Source organism: Pteropus medius, unplaced genomic scaffold (genome assembly GCF_902729225.1).
Source record: "Pteropus medius unplaced genomic scaffold, Ma_sr-lr_union100, whole genome shotgun sequence".
Taxonomy (NCBI): Eukaryota; Metazoa; Chordata; class Mammalia; order Chiroptera; family Pteropodidae; genus Pteropus; species Pteropus medius.
Genome location: NW_024354503.1, coordinates 6,321,276 through 6,347,572, shown reverse-complemented (window position 1 = coordinate 6,347,572; position 26,297 = coordinate 6,321,276). Strand labels below are relative to the sequence as shown.

Genomic DNA, 26,297 nt, shown 5'->3' with positions numbered 1-26,297 from the left:
GTTCAAGCCTTAAAATTGTCCTCCCGCTTACGTTGCCATGTACAATATCAATGGATTTGTGTAACTCCAAAAAGGTATAATAGTACCACCCATCCTTGGGATAAGATAAAAAATCATTTACAAGGGATCTGGCATAGTGCTAATATGTCATTAGATTTAGTTCAATTCCATCGAGACATTTTAGCCTTAAAAGAAGCTCCCGAACTACAAATAAATACTGATCAAACAGTGCAAGAATTTATAAAGGGTTTAAAAGGTTTAGTCCCTACTTGGGGACCATTTACTCATTTATTAGGATCTGTTATCGTTTTAGCCTGTTTCATGTTAGTCATCTTGTGTTTATTGCCATATCTGTTGAAATGCGCAATGCGAGCAGTGCGAGATGTTGGTTCCGAGATACATGGAATAAAATTAAAAAATAAAAATGCCCCAATATAGTGGCTGGTAGTCAAAGACGGGTAAGGACTTCTTGGAAACTGGACAACCTAAGACAGGGCATGTATGATGGAATACATGTTCCAATGACGGGTAAGCTCCATGTTTCGCAGGAAGCCACCTAAGACAGGCACAGTCTACTATAAAGTAAAAAACGGGGAATTGTAGGGAGCTAAAGCTCCCAAAATTCAAAGGAGTGCATGGATTATCTCCGGATGCCTGCTTGCATATAAAAGAGAAAAGGCTGGTTCTGAGGAATTGCAGGAGGAAGAAGATTAAGATTAGAAACAGGAGGTACGAAGGGAGTTTTGAAGGGAGTTCGAAGGGAGTTTTGAAGGGAGTTCGAAGGGAGTTTTGAAGGGAGTTCGGGAGTTTTGAAGGGAGTTCGATTGTACCTTGATCTTCAAGATGTTACTTTAACTATGTTATCTTGGGATATACAAAGGAACAGAATATGTATAAAAAGGAGCCTAAGAAATAAACTCGGAGAGACAGTTGTGAGATCTGTTCTGCCTCCTGCACCCTGTCTGTCTTCTCTTCATTCTCAGTCCCCGCTCCCCCATTCAGGGACCTGGTTTGACTTGGTCGGCTGATATCCGACACGCACCTTGTGGAGGGAATTCAGTCACATCAATGTAGAACTCAGTCTCCTTGGAAAGAAAAAGAAGAGGGTCCAGGTTGACACATGGTGGGGAAATAAAAAGAAACTGGCTACTGTTTGCACTATTTGTAGTCGCGAAAGAACATGATCAGGGCATTACACTGGGCTTCTGTTACAAGATGAGGTCTGTGTAATCTTTCCCCATCAGCGTCGTTCGTTATTCAGGAGAATGGTGGTCTAGTTTGGATGAGGGCCAGGTGTTGCTTGTTCAATATCTCAAGCCTAGAAAGATGAGTTCATCCTTAAGAAGACGACATTGAACTTATATCAAATTCAGCTGCTTTGATTCAACAGGCCACAAATGATAAAAACAAAGATATCAGCAATTTTTTGGATGGTATCTATGTTTCTGAAAAAGAAATAGTTCAGCAGGCTGAAGATCTAAGTTGTCCAGCTACAGAGACACAAAGATGTTGGATGATTCCTCAGACTTATTTGTGATATTTTAAAGGTGCAATAAAAACCGTGTATTGGGGAAAAAAAAAAAAAAGAACATTAAAGGGAGAAGTGCCTGGATTTTTCATGAGATTGGAAAGTAGGCAAGAGCTAAATTACAAAATATTGTGTAATCCAGGCTGAGTTAAAATTTTATCTTGCAGGTAACTAGGGACCAATAAGTTTTGAAGTAAAGAATTACTGTGACGATCTTGGTGTTTTAGAAAGGTAATTTTAGTGGCAACACTGAAGGAAAGACTGGAGATTATAAAGTCCTCCAGTCTTTAAATTTGGATAGTAAACAAGGCAAGATTTAGGAATTTTAGGAATCTAATATTTAGGAATTAAGACACTTCTGAGATAAAGAATGCACAGAATTTATTGTCTCACTGGACCTATGAGAATTTATTGTCTCACTGGAACTTGCAGATAATACCAAAGTTTCAGGCTTGGGAGGCTGAACATATGATGATCTAGTTTAACTCTGATAATTGAGAAAGCAGGCCATGAGGGTAGACATTGGAGGTACATATAAGTTACCTCGGGAACGTCTGGGTGTATACGTATGTTTTCAAAGGACAAATGGGTATAGGGTTGGACTCTAGCAAGAAACCTGGGTTGTAGATAAAGATGTAGAAGTTATCAGAATAAGAATGATGCCTGAATTCATCTTGAGAAAGCAAGAAGAGTGATGAGAGGACATGGAAACTCATTTAATTGGAGGTAAGGAAAGAAGCCAGCAAGACAGAGAAAGCATGATTGGAGGAGACGGGAGACATTGGTGTCTGAGAAGCCAAGGAAGTTTTGAGGTCTAGGACGTGGTCCAAAGCATCGAATACTGCATAGTGATCAAAAACATAAAGAGCTGGAAACAGGCTTTTAACAGAAGTTGCTGGTGTCCTCAGGGAAAGCCATTTAATTTTGGATTTAGTTTAGATTTTAATGAGGTAAGTGAACATGGCTTTAGAAATGGAAAACTGTGTACAGACCAGAGGCCATGACCTAAGTCAAGAAGCTTGTTCAGTTTACATTTCCATCACTTCTTTTTCCTCTACTTATCATTTAGTTCAATTGCTTGGAGTGTAAATAAATTTAACATTAAAATGTGAAGAGGGTGTAGGAAATGCAGGAGATAGGTTGAAGAGAAAATAGGGTCAAGGGAAGGTTTTTTTGGTGGAAGTGTAGGAAAAGATAAACATTAAACAAATAAATGATTGAATAAATAAACTGTGCCTCCTTAGAACCAGATGGAGGGAGATCGAAGGTATTTTTTCCTTCAAAAATTCTTGGAGGCAAGAATTCTTGAGGGAAGAAATTAATGGTATCTGCAGAGACAGGTGGAGTAAGTGGTCCAGCTTGCTGGTGGTCCTGCTTTTCCCTTCAGGCCTCTTAGAGCTGGAATTGAAACAGATGGCTATTTGGGTTTCAGGGCTTGGCTTTTCTTTGTTGTACATTCTCCTCTTTTACATTTCCTATCCCCTCCCCTCCTCCCGTTTAATATCTACTGGACTTGCCCTGATAGTGGCTTTCCAAACCTGTCACTCTACAACCATTAGCCTTCCCTCTCCTGGGGTACAGTAATCTAAGTCCATTAAGAACGCAAATTCATTTATTGTTTCAGCAAGCACTGGGCAACGTGCACCTTCAAAACACCGTTCTAGAGACAATGCTTAAACTCAGGGCAATTTGAGGGCACTTTGGAGGGCTAGAAGGAAAGTCTGGGAGCAGGTAGAACCCAATGACATTAGCAGTTCTGACTCATGGTTTCTTTTAACCTTTGGTGAAGGGTGGTACACTATCAAGGCCACTCTGAAGTGACAAGTAGAGAGTCACTGGTGAGGCCTCCTGGATTGAAACTGAGCTACTAGCCAGAGAGTACATGAGGTACAAACTGCCTTATTATGATGTCAGCCTGAGGTCCACACAGAGAAATCCATGTAGGGACAATTGATTGGGATGCAATTGCTGGTCCTTGAATACATGCAGAGTGATTACATAATTTGCTTAGACCTTGGGGAAGCAACTTCACCTCTCAGGTTCTTCACTGGTAAAATGAGTATATTTCCACTTACCTCCCAGGCTAGGGGTGGAATAAAAAGGATAAAGGACCTTGTGCAGTACCTGGTACATACTGTAGGGTCCAGTCGGCTTTCCTCTCTGCAGCCTCATCTTTTTCCGTATAAGTGCACAGACACAAACATGACTGACCTTCATCTCTGGCTACATATAATGTTCTTACTATTATTTTTCCCACCTCGTCTACTTCTCATTGAGGGTGTCTAGCAGTATCTTAGGTATCATTTTAAGCTGGCTTACATCTTTTGGAATAAGGTAGAATATAAAAGAAACACTTCACACCAGAAGAGTATAGTTTAATTCTAAAATACTTTAATAATTAATATCGATAAGACTGATATACAATGCAATTATTTATTTTACAAGGAGATTCTGTACATCAGGGAAGCATCTTGAAGTACAATACATCAGGCTTTTATTCTTTACATTATGATTGTGAATTGTTACACAGAAAGGGAACACAAAATCCATTATACATATATATATATATATATATAAAAACACCTAAGAAGACTTGACCCCAAAGTTTCTTGTTTCAAAAGAACAATGAATGAGATGAAAGATGAACTAGATTCCTTAGTGGCACATAGAAAGCAAAGTAGCTCAGGAAATCAAATCCTGTTTTAAGCTTGGCACATTAAGGGAAAGAAAGGCAGTGAAAGAAGGGTTTGAAAATGTCATCTTAGGCCAGAGTATGCTGGTATAAGCCAAGTAACCTCCAAACCAAGATAGAAAGGTTAGAAGTTAGCAGTTAATGTGTGGCCACCTTACAAACAGACCACTAACAACTCTGTAGAGTTGTCACATCTTTCCTCAGTCATACCAAATGTTAATGAGTTTCAAGATGTGGAGCTGGTATATCTCCAGAGCCATAAAGCATTTGACAGTAACTGAGAAATTCAAATACCTCCTTATTGCCCATACAGAGAGAAGACACTACACATTAAGGTCACTTTAGCTTTTTTTGTTTTGACCTGATATTCTGATTCTTCAGCAAATCTTACATGGACATGAAAGGAGAAAGAAAAATCTGAAAGATACATACAGAACAACAGGGATGTCAAAAGAAATGTATAAAACAGCCACAATTTCCTGCACATTAAAGGGAAAAAGCCACATTCATCGGTTAAATAGAAACCATTTTTTCTTCCACTTAGTGTGGATAGGAAGTAGAGGGAAATAGTGAGGCTGTCTGGTTTCAACAAAAATTCAAAGAAAGTAACTGAATCTTCTGTTTTAGGAAATTACATTAATATATATTACAAATACAAAAAGGGGTGGGGGCTGAGCCAGTGCATGGGCACCAGCTATACTGGCTACAGCTTGGAAGAGGAGGGATGAATGAGGTGGCAACTGCCAGAGGGGGCAGTGGGAGAGGGCAAACAGTACTGAGGAGGGGAGGGGCAGTGGGGCATGATCGTGCTCCTCCTAATTCTCCAAAGACCTTTTCCTATTTAGCGCCCCACAGCCCTAGGACCTTGCTTTGATTCTGGCTGGAAGTGTAGAGGCCGACAGCACACGAGTGTTCCCACAGAGTTGCTACAACTCTGCTTTATGGAGAATACATCTATTGGTCAGAATGTACAACAAAAGTACAACAAATAGCCCTTCAAATTTAAGCCACAAAGTCGGTTTTTTGCCAAGATGGCTTTAACATAAAGGATTTTTTTTTTTTTTTTGGTATATAGAAAAGATACATGATTTTGCATTTTTCCAACTTAGATTCTGGTTACAACTCAGATTGTTTAATAGAAAAAACATAAGTTTCCATCACATCTTCAAGATATTTTTAAAAATAAAAATGAGGACAACTGTGTCAATAAAGACATGTCAGATCCTGAGCTTCTCCCAGGCTGGACCGCCTGAAGAGGACTATATTGCTGGGTTACAAGAGGTACAGTGCAATGCTTTCAACTGACATGCCAGTGTGTTATGAAGGCTCTCCCCGGAGGTGGGGGCCCCCGAGAAGGTTTTCCCCATCACCAACTGGATTTGATGGCCGGAATTTAGTCACAAGTGGGTCTCACAACCAGGACAGAGTAGGTAAGGCTAATGGTGCATACACTGCCTCAGCGCAGGCAGTCGTCTTGGGGTGAGGGTGTGGTGCAGTCAGTGAGACTTAGAACCTGCGATGGGCCCGGAACGTTGGTGGCTGGTGAAGGAAGTCCCCCTCAAGTACGCTGCTATATTAAAAGGTTCGAAAGCACTGACAAAGTGTTCAGTTTTGCTCAAGGCGGCACATAAGAATCCATTCCAGTGAAATGCTACATTCATAGAAGTGCTGTTCACCCCAGAAGTATATCCCAGAGGATTCAATTCTGGCTGTGCTGGAAAGTGCTGAAGTTCCTGCCAAGTCATTCAGGAGACTGAGGCAGCAAAGCAGCTGTTTTGGGGAGTTGTTTAATTCCTCTCTCAAACTTCAGCATCATGGACGATGGTAGCTAAAACAGATGATCAAAAAGAGCTGAGTTACCAGATATTGTAGATGGCTGTTATTAATAGTAATGTTATGCTCTAATTTTTGCAAGTTGCCTGTCCTCCGCTCTAATTCTACCTGACATTTCTGTAGCATCTGATAGTCCTAACTCTCCCGACCCTCTTCCTCCCTCCTTGAAACTCTCTTTTCCTGGGTTCTGTGACACTATCTTTTCCCTAGTTTTCCTTCTTTCAACTGCTTCTCCTCAGTATGCTTTCTGGTCCATTTTCCTCAGTTCACTCATTAAATATGAAAGGTTTTCCCTTACGAACCACGATCTTTTCTCATAAATTTGCTATCTTTAGAGCTTGCTTTCTTCTTGTACTCCAGACTGCGTATTCAACTGTCTTCTAGAAATCTCCATGTCAATATGTCACAGGCTCAAACTCAACATATCTTATTTATTTTCCAGTTTGTTTATTGTCTGCTTTTCTCTTTAGGAATAAAAGCTTGTTAAGGACAGAGACTTTATCTTGTTCCCTGCTATATCCCAAGCACCTAGCACTGTATCTATCATATAGTAGGTGCTCAATCAATATTTTCCTGAAAAAATGTCCTAAACTGTTCACCTGAGCTCCTTGGCAATGTCACAGGCCTTAAAAATCACAAGTTAGAAATCTAAGCATCATTTTGATTACTTCCTTTGATTCATCTCTGGAATCAATAGACTGCCAAATCTTGTTGATTCTATGAATGAAATGTACTTCAAATCTATCTCTTGCATTCTCATTATCACTTCCCCAGTTTAAGCTACCAGTTCGCTCTCCATGGCTATTTTAGTTAACTTCCTAACTGGTTTCCTTGCTGCTAGTCTCTCCATCCTTCCACATCACCTTCTACCGTTTCACCAGAGCTTGTTGTGAAATACAAAGACTTCCAATGGTTCCAATATCCTAGCATAACAGTCAAAGCCCTTCAAAGTGTGACCAGAACCCAACTTGCTGATTTCAGCTTCACCACACTAAGTTCCCATACGTCTTCTGCTCCAGCTACATTTTCTGTTACTCAGAAACATCATGCACTTTCCTACCTCCCATGGCCTTGCTAAAGCTGGTCCTTCTGCTTACAATGTTCCTTCCTTCTTGTCCAAATAAATTCTTTTATATATTTTAAGATCCAACCTAAATGTCACCTTCTCCATCACTCTTTCCTTAACTGTTGCTCACTATAGTACTTTCTATGATTACTAATAACAACAACAACAAAAAATTAGCCAATACTAACATAGCTAGGAAATGGTGACATTGGGATACAAAACCTGGCAGACTCAGGACTGAGAATGACTGAGGCATTATTGGCTGTACTGTATTTAGTAGGACACAGGTCTTTTCCCAGATTAGATTACAATCTTCTTGCTGGCAAGTATGTATGGTTTGTTATTTGAGTTCATATTTTAGTACCCTGAATAGTGTTATTGCTGTTCAAAGAATGTGCCTTCTCTACTGCAAGAGTTCAATACAAAAAAAAAAAAAAAAATCTTTAATTAAAATAACAATTTGCCTGTATTGTCATGGAAAAAGGTTTAACGATGTTTTATTTTTCAACTTTGCCTGTTCCTTCTTTTTACAGTAAATTGGAATTGTTCTTATATCTTCTTTATTAGCCTCTTTTTATAAATGTTCTAAGAGTCATGTAACACTTTCAGTGACTCCATTTTTGGCTAGCTGATTCTTTAGGTGCTGGGTGGGTCCTCAATCACAACAGTAATTCAAAATCAAAAGACTTCTTGGCTTGTTTCATGAGGACAGCAAATTAAATTGAATTTATACACAAAATATGCAAGATCAACTGAGTTAGAAAGAACTGAAACCAGAAAGGGCGAGATCTTGTTTCACTCAGCAGTAACATCCTCACGCCTAACTCAGGACAGTGAGGTACAGGGAAGAGAGCTCTCACTGGCTTTTTAGTCATTCATTCTTTTTCTAAATCCTGGTTCTACAACTTACTAGCAAGTCAAGCAAGTTATCTAACCCTTCTGAGCCTGTTTATTCATCAATAAAATGGGGATATTAACACACTCTGAAGATGTAAGGATTAAATAATACACATATAATGCCACATTCTGTATAGTAGGCATTTACTATTGACTCTCTAGTTCTCATCCCTTTCTCTTAATGTAGTTTTATAGTCAACACTGAGAGTCCTTTTAATGATGTCATTAGAGCCCCTTCTGTCTGAACAACTCTGGGGTATATGTTTGTTTTTTGGTGGAACTCTACTTAGTACACAGTATTTGAGTCTTTTGGCTCTTACCGTGTAAAATGTTTGCTCTCTTCATGAACTTCCATCTCTGAGCTTTTAAATTCATTTAACTCTTTTCTTATGGCAGCCTGTAGAATAAAAACAAAAATGTTTCAGCATCTTCTGTCTGCTAGAGCACAGCAGTGTGATTTGCCATCTATTCTCTATTGTGTTTAACTCTGTGAGTCACTATAACCCATGGCAAGCAACTCTGAGAGAAGAAGCCAGGAATACACTGGGTGACATTATTCACTGTATAATAAACCTACAATTTCCAGGTCAATCAAAACATTTGAAAAGCTTAGATAAGATATTGTAGCTTTCACTGTTTCCAGAACATGTGAAAGTGCTTTTCCTGTTTAAAAAGTGAAATGTGAGTAACTACTAAAATATGCCCCTAAACTCCCTCCATCCAACATAACTACTGTTAAAAATGTGTTTTATTTTCTTCCAGATTTTTGTACTCTGTGAGTAGCAGGGATTTTCTTTTCTCCTTCACTTTTGGTGGTGGTGGTGGAATCATTAGTATAAAGTTTTAGCGTGTATGTCTTGGCATTTTGTTTCTTGATTACAAATTTAACATTATATCAAAAGTAGAAATTCTGTTTATGGTTCCTATTCTAGTTAGTGTCTTGCATCCTTTAAAGAGAAAGAGAGAAAGGCAGACAGACAGACAAACACACCTTGTCAGCAGGTGTTAGTTTGGTCCAAGGTTTGTCAGCTCGCCGGTCATAATCTTGAGCATCTGTTACTTCCACATATTCATTGAACCTCAGAATCTTCCTGGCAAGTAGTTCGGCCACAGTTGGCCTTTGACTGAGCTAAAAGAAATGGAGTCTCTTAGTTGGCTATGCCAGGAATCAGGTATCGATCATGCATTCAGATTGCCTCTAACCCAGCGCTTCAACTTCTCTGTACATTTCTTTTGCTTTTGGCCTTTAAACACTACTGATGCCTGGGTCCATCCCCAGAGATTCTGGGTATTGAAACTTTCTTTTTGTTTTTAAGCTCCTGAATGCACAGCTCAGACTGAGAACTCCTGCTATAAACCAGTATAACCAGTATAACCAGTGCTTCTCAAGCTTTATTATGCATAAAAATCAATTGGGGATCTGGTTAAATGTGGATTCTGATTAAGCAGGTCTGGGTGGGGCCTGATAGTCTGCATCTCTTACAAACTCCCATATAATGCCAATGCTGCTGGTCCATGGGCCACATTTTGGGTAGCAAAAGGATTAGGGCTATAAACTCACGTATGTATTTATGCATTTCAAATTAAACACATTTAAAATGAAAGCAATACCTAGTGGGTAATATTAAGAGTGCACAATACCCAGGATAGCAGATTCTGTAATAAATTATGACTTAAGATCACACAATCAGGTAACCTGTTCAATCTGAAGGCATCAAGTCTACTTGTGACCTCTAGCTACTCACAGTCTATCTGGGATAATTCCTCTGTTCCTAGGGAAGGGAAGAAGTGGGAGAAATAGGGAGAAAATGTCTAGATCCCTCACTTTCCTGGGGATTCATATAAATTTTAAGAAATATCTAGAGAACTCAGACCAAATCAGAAGTTACAGGAGGTGATTACAAACTATTATCATGGGAAGGAAAGGAAAAAGGTATCAAACCCAGAGCTTAAAAGCTAACACAGGTCTGGTACAGAAAAGATTCCACCCTAACTAATGTGAGACCAAAGAAAAAAATCCTAGTTGGTTTTTCATACTTTTCAGGTATTACTAAGGGTCAGTTCAGTTTTTTTCCCTGATTAGAAAATAACCAGTCTGCCTCACAGAATTGAATGCTACACACTCCTCCTGTTACCATCTCTAAACTTCAACAGGTTTTAGAGTTTACATCAAAATCCTAGATCTACCAAATAAAAGGTAAAATTTTATGCAAACATTTATTGAGCATCTTCTTGTGCCAGGCTTTCTTTAAATAGTAAAAATGGGGGAAAAAAGCTCCTGAATGCTATGTTGTTTTCTATATTTGAATAATGTATTGTATTTTCACAGCAATCTATGGGAATTCAAGTCAAATCATTTCTTTCCAATTAAATAGGTTATTCGAATATAAGGCATGCATGCACTCAGTAGATAGACTGAAACCTAACATTTGGGCAACATACCTTTCTAGTGAGCCGACGTTTAATCTCTCGTTTTTCTGCCTGACGATCAGCTTCATTTTTAGCTAAAGTTGACAGTCAGAAACAAGGAAAATTACTTCAAAATCGCAATTTGCATATCAAACAAGATTTTCACTAATTACACTGCCCGTGTTTCTTATAGGCTTCAAGTCAGAATAAAATACAAACTTTGAGATAGCTAACCAAGACAATTTTCTTGTCAACTAGTGTAGTCAAAATACTAAAGAGCAAGGGTAGCGAACTATGGTACCAAATTCGGCCAGTTGCCTGTATTTTTACTGCCCATGAGCTAAGGATGGTCTTTACATTTTTAAATGCTTACATTTTTTTTTTTTAAGTTAGGCAACCTTTGGCTGACCTCACAGATTGCAAGGACCTTGTCAGCTTACAATCCCTTATTTTTTATTTTTTACGCTTACAGAGCCTGGTCTTCCTAGGTGGTCTCCCATCCAAGTACTAAACAGGCCTGACCATGCTTAGCTTCTGAGATGAGACAGGATCGGGCTTTGGTTCAGGGTGGCATGGGCATAGTTAAACGGTTACATTTTTGATGGCTTGATAAGTACCTACATAATAGCTTCCTGTTGCTTTTGGCCTGTGGAGCTGAAAATATTTACTATGTGACCTTTAAGAAAAAGTGCAGATTCTTTGTTGAAGAGGAACCACTTAGAATAGAGATCACACTAAGTTTTGTGTGACATGTCTATAAAGGCTTCCACAATTTAAAATTTACTAAATTGCATATATCCAAATAGTGAAGAGAGAACAGGGGATGGATTAGTCAAACTGAGCATGCCCAAAAGTAACACTATAAAGCCTAATCCTCTTCGGTGTGGAGGATTTAGGGCCAAATTTCACCCTATAACCTGGAAAAACAAACTTGTACTAGATTAGAATGTTATTTCAGGAAGTTAATTATGTACACAGAAAGAAAATTAAATACATGGTTCTATTTTGTGACTTAAAGAGATATGAAAGTCTGAAGATAAAAAAGGCAGGAAGACCACTGCATCTGGGAATCGCCTTGAGCCCTATCCTCAGATTCCACTAGCAACAAGAAGATCCCCTCCAAATGAACAGCTATGATTTTACTTTCCTAAAGACAGAGAAAAGTTGGGCAGCATATACCACACACTGTGTAATCCTCCCAAATGCCCAAGGTAGTCTCAGGATACTGTGAGAACATTAAAACAAACTGTTCTGTAGTATCTCAGTACACTAAACAATACCATAATGATATCTTGTAAAGGAAGTTTCAGGGAACTCTCTTCAGAGAAGAAAAGATATGACTAGTCCTTCCTTGGCTAGTACACTCCCTCCTTAGCCTTGTAGAAAATGCTTCTCTGTTATGTATATTAAAGTCAGAAATATACAAAGGAAATCTATACAACTTTATTTCCATAGCTGGACTCACGTTGTAGTATATTTCGTTGTTCTAGTTCTTCTGGTGTTGGTCTTTGACTCAATCGTCTAAAAGGAGATAAATAAGAGTATTGTCTATGTTAACCTCCCAATCTTGTTTATAAAAATTTATTTTAGTCTTAGTTTATATTACCCGCTACAGTAGCAAGAAATCATAAATACTGCTTTGATATTTCATTTGCTTATCTGATTCATTGTTTATGAAACAATTTTCATGCTGAAAGTGTTTATACAGATGTTATAACATAAAAAGGAATTGTACATGTAAACAGGAGCTCAAAATTCTAGTTCTGTCTCTGACATCAACAAGACCTATCACCACAAAAAGGCTCTCAGTCAGACCCTGAATGTACTCACTGTAAAAAGAAGGTTTGGACTGGACTGATGGCTCCCAAACAGATTTGCTCCTTCAGCAAATCTGTTAAAAACACAGATGCTCAAGGCATTATTAACAGAAACTCTGATTCAGGAAACAAGGATGAAGACTGAGATTTTATATATATATGTATATATTACAATGCTTCCCATGTGACTCTGATGTCTCTTTCTTGATTTTTAAACTCGTGGTTTAGGAACCACTAGAAATTAAGGTGGTCTCTTTTGGAATGGTATTCTATAACTATTATTTTAAATTCGGTCCTTTCTGTCAAATATTTGATAAAGTTTCTCATCTCATCCACAGATGTGAGATGTTACCACAATGTGTCATGTCTGGAATTAGAAAGTTATTCATTTCTTACCTTTAATTTATACGTCTCAGGCAATATTTGGACTACATGCTAATAACTCTTTAGTTGTTTGCAGAAAGAACTTCCAGCCCCATTTTATATACGATATAAAACTTTATGTATTTCAGTTTTTTGTCCCCCTGAATAAGACTTTCCTTTTTAAATGTTCATTAAAAACAAACAAACAAAAAAACCCCCAGCTTTGTGAAGGTATAAGTGACATACAATAAACTGCACGATTGATGTTCTGACATATGTATACACCTATGAAACCATCACCATAATCCAGATAATGAACTCATTCATCACCTAGTATTGGTTTCCTATGGCTGCTGTAATAAATTACCACCAACTGGGTGGCTTATAAGAACAGAAATTTATCTCTCAGAGTTCTGGAAACCAGAAGTCCAAAATCAAGGAGAATGTGTTCCATGCTTCCCTCCGAGCTGGTGATTGCCAGCAATCCTTGGCGTTCTTTGGCTTGTAGGTACTTTATTCCAATCTCTGCCTCCATAGAGGCATAGCTTTTCCCCTGTGTGTCTGTGTGTCCAAATTTCTCTCTTCTTATGAGGACATCGGTCATTGGATTAGAGCCTACCCTAATCCCATATGACCTCATTTTAGCTTGACTGTATCTACAGAGACCCTCCTTCCAAATAAAATTACATTCATAGGTACCGGAGGTTAGGACTTTGTGCGGGGGGGACACAATTCTACCCACCACAAAATCTCATCTTCTTTCGTAATCTCAACTTCCCTCCTCTCAGGCAAACATTGATCTGCTTTATATCACCATAAATGAGTTTTCACTTTCTAAAATTTTATATAAAACCATATAGTATACATTCTTTTTTAGTCTATCTTCTTTCACTCAGCATAATTATTGAGACCCACCCAAGTTGTGGCATTATAAATAGTTCACTCCTTTTTATGCTGTGTAGTATTCCATTGTACTATACCACAATTTGTTCATCCATTTGCCTTTTGATGGATATTTAGGTGATTTTTCCTTTTTTTGGCATTAAAATAACAATTAATGAAATGGCTAGATCATATGTAGGTATATGTTTGATTTTTTAAAATAAACTTACAAATTGTTTTCTAAAGTAGTTCTACTTTACATTCCCATCACCAGTGTATGAGAATCCAGCTGCTCCTCTTTCTCAGCATTGTTTTATCAATCTTTTAAATTGTGCCATTTTAGCTATCCTAGTGGGCTAGTTAGTAGTAGTCTCTCTCTGTGGTTTTAATTTGCATTTTCCTAGTGACTAATGATGATGAGCATCTTTCCATATGCTTATTTGCCATTTGTACATCTTCTTTGGTGATGTGTCTGTTGAAATCTGCCTCTCTCCTCCTTTTAAAATTGAGTTGCTTGTGTCCTTATTGAGTTTGGAGAGTTCTTCATATATTCTACATATAAGACCTTTATCACACACATGGTTTGCAAATATTTTCTCCCAGTTTATGGCTTGTTTTTATATTCTCTTAACAGTATCTTTCAAACAACAAAAAATTTTAATTTTAATGAAGTATATTTTATCAATGTTTTTTTCTCTTAATCGTGTTTAAGATCATATCTAAGAAATATCTGACTCATATTCTGGAAGTGTTATAGTTTTAGCTCTCATATATAACTCTGTGATCCATTTTGAGTTAATTTTTGCATATGATGCGAAGTATGAATTGAGATTTGTGCGCCAGCACCAGTTGTGGAAAGACCATTCTTTCTCAATGAAATTGTTTTTGTACCTTTGTCAAAAATGAGTTGTATGTGTATGGGTGGGTCTATTTCTGGGCTCTCTCTTCTGTTTCATTGATTTATTTGTCCATATTTATGTCAATACCATACTGTTTAGGTTACTTTAGCTTCATAACATGTTTTTTTTAATTAAAATTATTGGGGTGACATTGATTAATATAATATAATATGTCTTAAGATTGTGTTAGTTCTCCAACCCCCTTCTTTTTCATAGTTGCTTTCATTATTCTAGGTGCCCTGTATTTCTTTAAGAGTTTTAGAATCAGTTTGTCAATTAAAAAAAAAAGCCTACTGCTGCTAGACTTATTGGTGTGATAGCTTCCTGAGGTATATAAATGTCTAATCACTATGTTGTACACCTGAAATCAATATAGTATTGTATGTCAGCTATAACTGAAAAAAATTTTTAAATAAAATAAAAATTCAACCAAGAAAAAAAGCCTACTGGGGAATATTTTGATTGGAATTGTATTGAATCTATCGATACCTTAATAATACTGAGAGTTCTGGCCCATGAATATGGTATCTCTCTCCATTTATTTAGGTCTCTTTACTTTCTTCCACAGTATATTATACTTTTCAGTGAACAGGTCTTATACAACCTTTTGTCAGATTTATCTGTAAATATTTTTGATGCTATTGTAAATTGCTATTGTAAACGTTAATCTCTTATATTTTTAGATTTCAATTTCAGGTGGTTCATTGTAAGTGTCTAACAAGCTCTTCTAAGATGACTATGACTTGTGAAAACACTCAAAGATGTGCAACCAGCTCTTAAGTAAAAGGAATCAACTGTCAAAGATCCCCATTCTTAACATTAATTCCTAATTTTGATGGTCTCTTGCTGACAATCAGAAGGCCACAGTTTTGCATTAAGACGGCCATCTTGGGCAATAGCACAGACAGGTGTCTAAGACAGAAGAGAATATATTTTTGTTAATGGACATCCTTAGTTAATTACATTGTAAGGAATGTCAAGAGTCACATCTCCTTTTCCTCACTATACCAAGAGACACATCTGAGTTGCGCAAACACCTGTCTATATATCTGGGCTCTTATATGTATTATATGTGCAGGAAGCTGACCTGCATTCAGTTTCTCTATGCTTTTGGTTCCAGCTGACTTGAAAAATATACTAACACTTTGAAGGGAGGCAGTTACATGGACCATGTATAATAGACATAATGACAATTGTAGGCGTGATCTTTAATTGGGTTGGCATCTCATGGTTGAGCAACTGGAGAAATGACAAGGAGTCTTGCTGTCCTGGGAACCACCTGAATTCTCTCAAACTTTAAAAAAAAAACATATTTATGTCTATCTTATGGTTTAAAGCTGTGAGATATGTCTATCTCATGGTTTAAAGTTCTAAGAGCCATCTAGTTCCTTAACTTCCAATTTTTTTTTTTTAGTTTCAAGTATACAGTATGTTGGTTAGACATTTATCTCAATTTCCAAATTCTTAGAGGATACCCAACTGGGCACAATATATATTTTAAAAAATTACGCTATTTCTAAAATTAAAAACAACAACAACAAAAAGATGAATGAATGCTCTACCACAAAGTAAGTCTCCAACATACGTACTGGCATAATCAAATCAAAGGATTGATTCTAAGCTAAGGCCTACCGGATCAGTGTGTTCCCAATCTGGTGCCGTATTTCATTCCACTCCTCTTTGCTTTTTCGAGGCCAAGAATTCAACTCTGGTTCACTGGGTCTGTGGTTCAACTTCATTGCTAGTGTGTCTTTCCTCTTCACTTTGTTGGCCAGAGCACCTTTGCAGAAGGGAAATAATAAAATATAGAAGCTTAAGGCTCAACCTCATCTGGAGTTAGGCAAGAGTCCAAATGAACAGTATCATATCTCCCAGCTACTTGGCCTCCGGTCATCCAGCTAACGCAGAGTTGGGGGTAAAGCTAGACATCTAAAAATCTCAGCCAGATGGACTCAGATGGGCTAAAGATAAAGATATCTTCTCTCTTCTACCAGTCCTATTTTTCTCCTCAGTAAGAATTGCTAGAGGAGAGCATCTAAGCATGGGACAGCCTTCTGAATTACAACAAAAAGACATTCGTGCTAACATACCTCATACAATTCCTATACTATTTATTTTAAATTTAAAAAAAAATTAACAATAAATTCCTATTCTTAAAGCTGCTTTCCCACTTTTAAGAATCAGAATTCCATTGCTGGTAGATTTGTGTACATGAATATGTTTTTTGCCTTTGCTCCATGAACACAGTAAGTTCATTAGATTGAAGGAGAGCATCACTTTTGTCTTTTCAACTTAGCCCAAATACCAACTGTCCTCTCCTCCACATTCTTTAATACCATCAAGGTACATAACTTTTTAAATCAAAAACAGATGAAAAAACCCAATGACTCAATGAGTTTGGCTCCCCCTCACTGGCTTATTATAACGGTAGAAATAACAGGGACAAGAGTCCTTCCCAGTGACTTCTAACATCAGTTAGCCAGATGACTTGATGAGAGAACAGTGCCTGTTTACATTCATCTTACACTTGCTAAGACCAGCAAGTACCTTTATCTGTAAAAGAATTTTCTCCTTTGCTTTTCCCTCCCTTTCTTACTATGCTGGCTTTCATCTTCATCCTCTTCTTCTCGGTACTGAATGGGACCTTCTGAGTCAGAGTCGCTCTCCTTCTCCTCCTCTTCCTCTTGTAGACACCGTGGCAGTTTAGGAACGACTGAGGTAGGTGGCATGTCTTCATCGAATGCAGATGGGCGGGCGTGCTCCTCTTCTTCATCGTCTGGACTAACAAATTAATATAATTATATTTTCCCTTTTAGAAGCATAAAGGACAACTGATTTGGAAGGCAAAATACTGAATGTCTACAGAAAAGTCCATGAATGAAATAATTTAGAATTCCTTCCTTTAACAATCTTGCTGAGAAACTCTAGCACCTATTAATCTAAAGGCTCAAATTCCAGATCTATAACTTATTTACTAGCTTGTAAGTTACTTTTCTGTAAATGGAAATGATACCACCTCATGGCTTGTTGTGAGAATGAAATAGACAAACTCTAGAATGTGCTAGTGTCTGGCACATAGGGCCCTGATGATCTGCATGGGAGGTGCAAGTTTGTTTTGATCTGGTTAAATGAGAAGACTGCACAGTATCTAACACTGTACCTGCCTCATAGAAGACACTTAATACAAATATTGAACCCATTTCCCTTTGGTTTAACAATGAAGTAGGACAAAATGATAACCTAATCCCAGAAGGTTATTATACAGAAGTAAAGATGAAAATTAACTTCCCTGCTTTACACTCTGGAGGCATAAAACTATGACTTAGCCTACCTTCAAACTACTAAACGGCCTCTTTTCAGGGTGTGAACTAAATATACTAGCAAAAACAAAGATTATGGCAAAACAAGTAACAAGTAGGATGCTGTAACAGCTCTATAACAATTGTTTTAGGTAGTCAGGCACATCTCCAACTTTGCAGAAAAGTGTTAAATCTTCAGTTGCAATTTGTTGGAATTTTAAAAAGACAGAGTAGGTGTTAGTACCAATGCTGGTGTGAACAGATTCAGTGTCTGGGGACAGATGAGGGAGAGAACAAGATGACCAGTTCTAGTCTATGGGGCTGGAATATTGAGCTATCTTTCAGAGCTCCCTTATTTTATTCTAGACTTTTCTCTGTCCCTCTGTACCCAGTTTGTGTGCCAGGCACAAGTGCTTTCAGATTTGTCTAATTTCATTCTCACAAGCCTCTGTAAATAGGTATTATTCTGTTTACAGATTAGACAACTAAAGAGCAGAAAGGTTAAGTAACATACACTACAACCAGCTAGTAAATAAGAGATAGAGCTGGGATTTGAACCCAGAGCTATCTTACTCCAAAGTCAATGCTCTTACGTACCAGAAATCATATTAAAAAATATAATGGTTTTAATTTTCAAGGACGAAAGTTTGTAACTTTTGTATCATCATGAAAATTTCTGCCATGGAAACAATGTTACAGAAGGCAGGGTAAACAGAGTCCAGATGCTATAACATGTCCTATTTGTTGAGTATTCTTCTTCCTTTAAATTTATTCATTTAATTTTTTCCAAGAAGGGCTAACTAAGAAAGAAGAGTAAAGGAGAAGAAACAAGAGGCAAGGTTTGAAGAAAGGCACTCACACTTTCAGCATTTCAATAGTGATGGGAAGTGACCTGGTCCGACCCAGGGTGTTGCTGTCCTCAGAAAAGTTGCCACTGTTCTCGAAGAGCAACGAATGGGCTCTATGGGAGCCCTCCAAGGAAGGAGTCATGGGAAGTGGGCTAGTCAGGGCCTGCTGGATTCGGATATGCAGTGGGACTGGGGGCAGCCTAGAGGGTACATGGGGCTCCCCAAAGCTGTGGTCCAACATCCTCTTGGGTACTTCCTTTTTCTGTTCTTCCTGCTGGGGAACCTCTGGGGGTAGATCTAAGGAAGGTGGAAACTGAATTTCTGGCACAACTTGAAAAGTCTTAGTAGGGAATGGAGGGGACCGTGGGGGTTCTGGAGGTATGTGAGTAGGCAGTGGTGGGGATGGAGAGGGAGGTGGGATCATCAGCAGTGGTTCAGAGCCCACGGAGCATGTGCTCCTCTCCCTCTGATCATTTGATGCTTTTGTGGTGGTGGTGGTGGCGGCGCCAGACTCCGAGGTTGGTACCAAGGTTGATGGAATGCCTCTCTTAGGTGGTAAGGGTGGGGATGGTTTTGATAATATACCACTGTTTATTGCTTGGGACAGTTCAGCTGTAAAAGAGAGAGCAACATTTCAATGGTTTGAGGGGACAGCCCAAGGCCTAGAATTAGAGCTGAGGTCAGTCTTAATCTTTCAGGCAAAATATAACATTTCATGGCTCTGCCATCTCCTAGATAGCTCATCCTAAAACAAAATTTATATTTAAATATCTATGAGGCTTAATAAATGTATAGAGGTGTAGGAAGACTACTACCTTAATACTCTGATGAGAAATTTCTTACTTCTTTGAAATGATGAGAGATGACAAAGTTTTATGACTTGTTCTTGTGAAGATAAAGTTTATATGGATATAGAGAAAAAAATTCAGGTAAGTTTTTTTGTCAACAGTACTCTATTAAAAAATTTAAACATGCAGATAGCAATAAAAAACACTATCTGGTATTGTTACTAGATTCTGATAGTGATATCTAGATATCTTAGTTCTGTATTATGAAACTATCAATAATGACATCTTGGATTTTTATAGCAAATGCAAAGTCCTTTGAAAAATATCATTTGCTTTCTACCCTTGACTTGAAAGTCTCCTTATATGAGATTATCTTTACCCTTTCACAGAAGGAAAAACTCAGGCCACAAAAGTCAGGTGACTTGCCTAAGATCATACTATAAACGGGCAAGAACTCAGCTAGTTCCCAGGTCTCATTAGTAGGCTCTAATCTCTGGATCCCATTGTATTTGATTTTTATTAGTATCCACCCCTCTTGCTGTCCTTTATGCTCAACCGATCTCCACTCCCCACTATAGTGGGGGCTCCTTGATAACAGGGCAACCTCATCTCCATCAGCATATCCACAGGTTACACACAGTGCCTGGCACATTGTGGATATAAGACTGAGGCCCGCACCCTATATCATGACAGTATATACCCCTATGTGATCCCCCAAATTCCATAGTGACTCAGATGTAGATTCAACAAAGTCCCTTTGGAGGCTCCAAATGGCCTTTAAGAAGCGAATTATCACATTATGCAGGGGTCGATTTTGCAAAATAACTGAATAGTAGCTCTCTTGATCACCAACCTCTAACCCTTTACCCAAACTCCTTATTTTGGTCCCACCAATTGTTTTCTTATGGTTCCACATGTCTCAAGGTTCCCTGAAATATAAATTTACTTGCCTTAAATCGCATTCTATGAGCAGCATTCAAAGTAAAAGGCTAGGTAATTTGATGTTTAAATGTCACTCATTATAAGCAAACTTCTAAAAAGACTTTCTAGAAAAATACTGCATAAATACTTAAAAATTTCAAAAAATGTGAGTTTTAGGATCAATGAAAGATATTTTTGGGCAGAATGGACTTTTGCTGCCTCTCTAAAAATAGCACTTAGCTATTCCGTTTACAACAAAACCTCTGACAAGACCAAATTTGAGTATTTTAACATCTGAATTGATACGGTATATTATCTTTAGTAATTTAAGGAAAACATATACCTGAAAATGTTAAGGAAGTGGATTCTGGTACATACACCCTGACAATGGCATTTGGCTCTAGTTCTGTGGGAAAGATGCCAGAATGTTCATTGGAAAGGTTACAAATTCCCTTCTTCCGTTCGGCTATTATGGTGCTCCTTCCTTAGTTCTAATACTTCTAGTTAGTCCTTAGTCATAAGACTATTATGCCTGTTAAGAGATGCGGCAAGGTCTACAGCAGTAGTTTCCAAGTAGTTTGGATTTCTGGGACCAATACAATCAAAAAGAAATTCTCAACCAACCTCATGTTGTCAATTTTTCATATTTTCAAGACTTGATATTAAGTAAACCATTTATAAACATAATCCTTTCATGAAGGACATGGCCTTTTAACACCAAAGAATAATGCCATAGCTATAGAATAAAGGACAGTCTTTTAAATCAAATCTATTAACTTTAATACAAACTCTGTGAACGGTCCTATTTTTCTCCTGTTGTTGATAACTACTCATGGATTGATGGTGATCCCTCAGTCACAGGGCCTATTGCTTTGGGCTATTCACCTTAGACCAAGAATGGCCTCTGTGGTTTAGCCCAGGATATAATACACATAATATCATTTTTTAAAATGTTGTCTACCCTGAAAAGAGTAGGGTATACTACTGGTTTAGAGCAGTGGTTCTCAATGTGTGGTCCCCGTATATGCATCAGCATCATTTGGGAACTTATCAGAAATGCAAATTCTTGGGCCCTATGGCAGACTTACTGAATCAGAAACTAAAGGGCAGGGCCCAGCAATCTGTTTTAACAAGCCCTCCAGGTGACTGTGATCAGAACACCTGTCCAGACAACAGTTTGAGAACACAGGTGTACAGAACAGAGTTAAAAAGAGCTGAAAAGCCTATATATGTTTCCATCTTTCACTAACTGCAACCTTAAGGGAGTCACGATTTCTTCATGTTCTACTAGCCCTAACTATATAACAGATAAAATCAGTTTTCTGCTTCACGAGGAGGTTTTGAAAATAAGTATATGAAAGCTCAAGTTCCTCAAAGATAAATCAGCATGGCACTACCCCTCCAAGGTGGGGTGATAATAATAACAACCTTTATCCTGTTTTTATCCCTCCAACCTGTCATAGTCACAATGAATTCTAAGCCTGTTTTTCAAGGGTCTGGTGACTTCTCGCAGCTTGGCGGTATTAGCTATTCAACAAGCATGTTTTATTCCTCCAATCATTAACAAGAACTTCAAGCAGTACTAAGCCTAGTATCATTTTTCCTGAAAAACTGCCTTCCTTCTTCTCCTCCCTTTCTTAGAAATTCCTTTGAGAAGGTATGCATTTGTGTAAAGAAAACAGACCTACGTAGGAATTCAGGTAAATATAAAAAATTTACCAAAACCAATTATTTCCCCTGCTTTCTCTCTTCCACCACTTCTTTTACGAGCAGCATTCTTAACTCTCCCAAGATAAAACATGATCTTATCAGGACAATTTAAGTAATATCTTTTGCAGTTCCCCATGAAGATATTATGCCAGACACTGAATCAGAAATTACACTGGCATCTATATAATCATTTTTTCATCTACTGGGCTTATGCTGAAGGAATGCACTGGCGGTTTTAAAGTAGATTAAAAAGAAACTTTTTCTCCATGCCGGTCAAATCTGTTGTGATCTTCACATGTTCAGTCCCCCAAACTATAAATTCTATTTCAGAAATGCTGTTTTAGGAGAACAGGTATTAATCCCCCCCGCACTTAAACCTAACTGTAGTGTTATCTGATCTCAGCCTGTTTCCATAGCCATCTGCCTCCCTATCAAGACTTTTCTCTATATTTAGCACATTCGAAGGGACAAGATATGGAGAACTCTCTCATAGATCAATATTTTATCAGTTATCCAATAAAACAACTATCCAAAACAAAACCCAACCCAAAACAACAAAACTTAAAGGCTCACTCACCAAGGACAGGGTTGCTATTTCTGTGAGCTGGTTTAGGGGGAGGGACGGGGGGATGCTTGGCAGGGACCGCGGGAGGGAGACTTGGGGTAGCAGTAGTGTTCGTGCTGACAGGAGCAGCAGGCAGAGTCCTGGGTGCTGGGGAGGGAGGGACCGAGGAATTAACAACAGTTTTTGGTAGGTTTGTGGCAGCAACAATGGTGGCGGCAGGTGCGGTGGAGGTGGTGGTGGTGGCAGTGGAGGAGATGGGCCTTGCTGTGCTGCCAGAGGAAGTGGGATCCTTTGCTTGCCCTTCATTTGCTTCATGAGAAGAGGACAAGGGTCTTTTAGGGGGAAATAAAGGCTGTTTGGGTGCGTTCTCAGGAACAGACTCTGTTTCAAAATTAGGCTGGCTTCCAGTTGAGCCTGTGTAATAACAGATATGATTTAAAAAGGAATAACAAGACAGACTGAAAAAGCTAACATATCTACCGACTTCTGGTCAACTTCATCCATTATTTAATTTACATATTAGTTTACAAGCAAAAGTTCCCCAACCTTGACATACTTAAAGTACATGAAACCTTCTCAATCAGTAAGAGAGAGTTGTCAGCATAGCGATCCTTCACACAAGAGCCAAGAGGAGGCACATCAGAATCCCTTGAGTGAAGGAGAAGGAATGTGTAGATTGAAAAAGTTCTAAGGGTTTCTGACATTTAATGTCTCCTCCCGTCCTTGAGAATCACAAATTTAACTATTATGTGAATGAAAGAATGAGATGGGGGAAATTCTAGTTATAGTTACAACTAGCTGAGGATTGCTAAAGAGCAAAACTCTCTCTGGATTTTATTTATCCCCTAGCTCTTGCAAACCCATGAAATAAACAATAATGATTAACCCATGGCTCTTAAAAATCCAGAATTTCTTACCTAGTCGCTTCCTTGGGTCCTCCTCTAGAACAGGCTTCCTAAAGCTTGCTGTTCTTCCTGGCTCTTCCTCTGCTTGGAGTGGAATAGAAGACCTGGCACTCCCTATGGGGGCCGTATGGCCATTCTTCAACACGGTATTGCTCGACTTCCCTGAATCCTCACCAGCTGCAAGGTCTGAAGGGAAAGAGCAAACTGATGGAAATGGCATGGTCATCTTTATCCCATTTCCCCTTCTTCTGGTTTTGGCTTATTATTTAGATCTAGATTGTTATTATCATTTGGATCTATATAGTAGTAATGGAAATTAAGTAATTCCTTTTTATAATAAACATCCGATTGCCTATTATGTGCTAGATGCTTTGCTACATGAATAAGACAGGCTTATTGTATAAGTAATTACAATGCTAAACGTTAAGATCTATAGTGGATGAAGTGATGTGGGAAGGAAGAAGAAATTCTCTTGGGGTAGGAGTGGAGTTAGGAAAGCTTCATAGAAAGTGGTAGCTAAATTGGGTTTTAAAGAGGGAGTAAGAGCCTATCACACGATGACAAGATGAGGAGAGTCTATTTAGGAGGAAGAAATAGTATATATGAAGGTATGAAATTATTTGACATGTTTGAGAACTAGCAACTACTTTGGTCTGGCAGGAGAATAGATGCACATGAGAAATAGTTACGGATAGGACAGGAGAGGCAAGCAAGAGCCAAGCTATGAAGGATTCCGAACACCATGTAAAAGAGCCTGGACAGAATTCTGTAGGAAACAGGAAGCCAATGAAGGAAAGTAGGAGAGAGATATGACCTGATCTGTCTTTTAGAAGGTTAATTCTGAGAGCTGTGAGGAGGATGGATTATGTAGTGCTTTTAATACTGAGTTACTGTTAGAATATAGGTGAGAAGCAGCAGAAGATGCCTGCGGGTTAGGAGTGGTGATCAAGGGGCAGGACTGACAGATAGATCAGAGGTCAACATGATATACAGTGACAAATTTGACTGATATACAGTGACAAACTAAACTGCAGGAATGATCACTAGGTTGGAGGCTTTGGAATCACCACTCATCCTATGAAAACTAAGTTAAGATTCCTTCATGGAATAAGTAGACAAACATTCCCAGTTACTGTGAGGTTTTCTAGACTCTTTTTGAGAAAAGAAATGAAAAAACTGAGGTTAGAGACAAAAAACTGTCTCACTTTCTAGTGTCGTGGGGATTGGAACTAGATGCTCTCTAGATGGTATCCTTCTTTGCTTTCCATAGTGAGACACTTTGAGTAGTATCATTTTAATGTCTCTTAAGTTAGTCATTCAAGCTCTCACAACCAGTCTCCCTCACCCCAGCCTACCACTTCCTACTGGGAGATTAGACAGTATCATTCTTCATGAAGTCTCAATAAGAGGTGGAGCTTGGACTAAAAGTAGTGAAGAGATTAAGGCAAATGAGCACTGAATAACAAAAACAGGACTTTCTAGAATATAAAGCAATGAATCATTACAAAGCCAACAAAGATTGCTAATTTTGAAAACCATATAGTGAAAGGTTAAGACACATTATTAATCGGTTTATACTCAGCATATACCAGTAAAATATATGCAAAGGTGATCAGTTCTCTCTCAAGTTACTTAATAAGGGTTGTCTACTTTAAAGTAAATTTTCTTATATTTAATACAAAGGGTTTAGTTTCTGCAATGCTAATAGAGTGGAGTAGAAGCGGTATCTGGCTTTGATGCTCATGAATGCCTCCTACCCCCACCAACTCAGAAAATCCATTAAGTATTTTTAATACAATCAAATTAGAATCATAACCAAGCCAAAAGCCATCTTCAAATATGAAAAGTACTTCAAGGTTCAAACACTGTTTTTGGCCTAATGTGGAAATATATAAGCCATGCCTTAAGGCCTTTTTCTGAGTTTCCTCTAATAGACTAAAGCTTAAATTAGTTCTCTGATTGGCAGAGTGGCATTTGTCAAATGGTTATAACTCATTTATCAATTGGCCCTTTGAGCTTCTAGGCTAAAAACAACTTGGATCAAGAGCTAATAGGAAGCATGGGGCAAAAGAGACTGAAAAACAATGAATGAAGGTGAAAAAACAAAAAAGAAGTAATACAAAAGGTTGTGGTTAGTGAGTAAGATAAGTGGGAGGCAGGAGGGGGCATGGAGCGAGGAATGGTATTCTCAAAAAAGCAAGGACCAAAGGTGCTGCGACAGAGGTGTTATAATTGTAGTTAACTACCTGAATACCTAGAATATTTTGTGTCTTACTGTAAAAAGACTCGTGATACAACAGAAGTTATACATGTTCATACTAACCATGCAGAAAATTCAGAAAAATATAGAAACTCTTCCCATCCCCCATATTTCCATCTCAACAACCAGAGGTAACCAGGGCTAATATTTTAGTATTTTTTTCCTTTGAGTTTGTTTCTTTTGCTTAGTTTTTATATAGTTGAGGTACCAAATCTTCAATATACATAATTTAATTAAATTTTGGGAATAAGCAAGACGTTCACATAGTTCAAAACTGTAAAAGTTTAATACTGTGTCAGTTGAGCTCATTTCTCCCATCACCCAAAGGATAGGATATATTTTTAAAACTTGGTTTTTAGGTTTTGTCTCATGCAAAGTAACTCTAATGAAGAGAAATGAAATTCAACCAATGTACTACAGTCTGAACTCTTCTGATAAACTGCTTCATAAACGTCACACTTCGGAGAAAGTCCTGGCATTATTAAACCAGCAATGAGAGTTGAAACACCAAAACATGATCTTTATGACAGACAGACAGAAGGGCAGCAATATGGGCATAAGACAAAGTTGGTAAAAAAAAAAAAAAGGAAACGATACAGTTCTGCAGCTAGCACG

General features: G+C 38.2%; 1 protein-coding gene across 9 annotated transcripts in view; it reads right to left on the bottom strand.

Moving 5' to 3' along the window:
* Positions 1-3,897: 3,897 nt before the first annotated feature.
* PHACTR4 (phosphatase and actin regulator 4) overlaps positions 3,898-26,297 on the bottom strand; it is a 76,020-nt gene continuing 53,620 nt past the window's right edge. For 8 of the 9 annotated variants that reach the window (XM_039854874.1, XM_039854876.1, XM_039854879.1 and 5 more), the window contains 11 exons: positions 23,435-23,608; positions 22,530-22,931; positions 20,586-20,648; positions 18,545-19,145; positions 16,983-17,167; positions 16,019-16,166; positions 11,891-11,946; positions 10,459-10,520; positions 9,008-9,145; positions 8,337-8,413; positions 3,898-6,048 (listed from right to left, as the gene is read on the bottom strand). In XM_039854874.1, coding sequence (XP_039710808.1) covers positions 6,033-6,048; positions 8,337-8,413; positions 9,008-9,145; positions 10,459-10,520; positions 11,891-11,946; positions 16,019-16,166; positions 16,983-17,167; positions 18,545-19,145; positions 20,586-20,648; positions 22,530-22,931; positions 23,435-23,608 — 1,922 coding nt within the window. In that variant the 3' untranslated portion in view covers positions 3,898-6,032. The remainder of the gene's footprint in view (positions 6,049-8,336; positions 8,414-9,007; positions 9,146-10,458; positions 10,521-11,890; positions 11,947-16,018; positions 16,167-16,982; positions 17,168-18,544; positions 19,146-20,585; positions 20,649-22,529; positions 22,932-23,434; positions 23,609-26,297) is intronic. The other variant, XM_039854872.1, reaches the window with a different exon arrangement.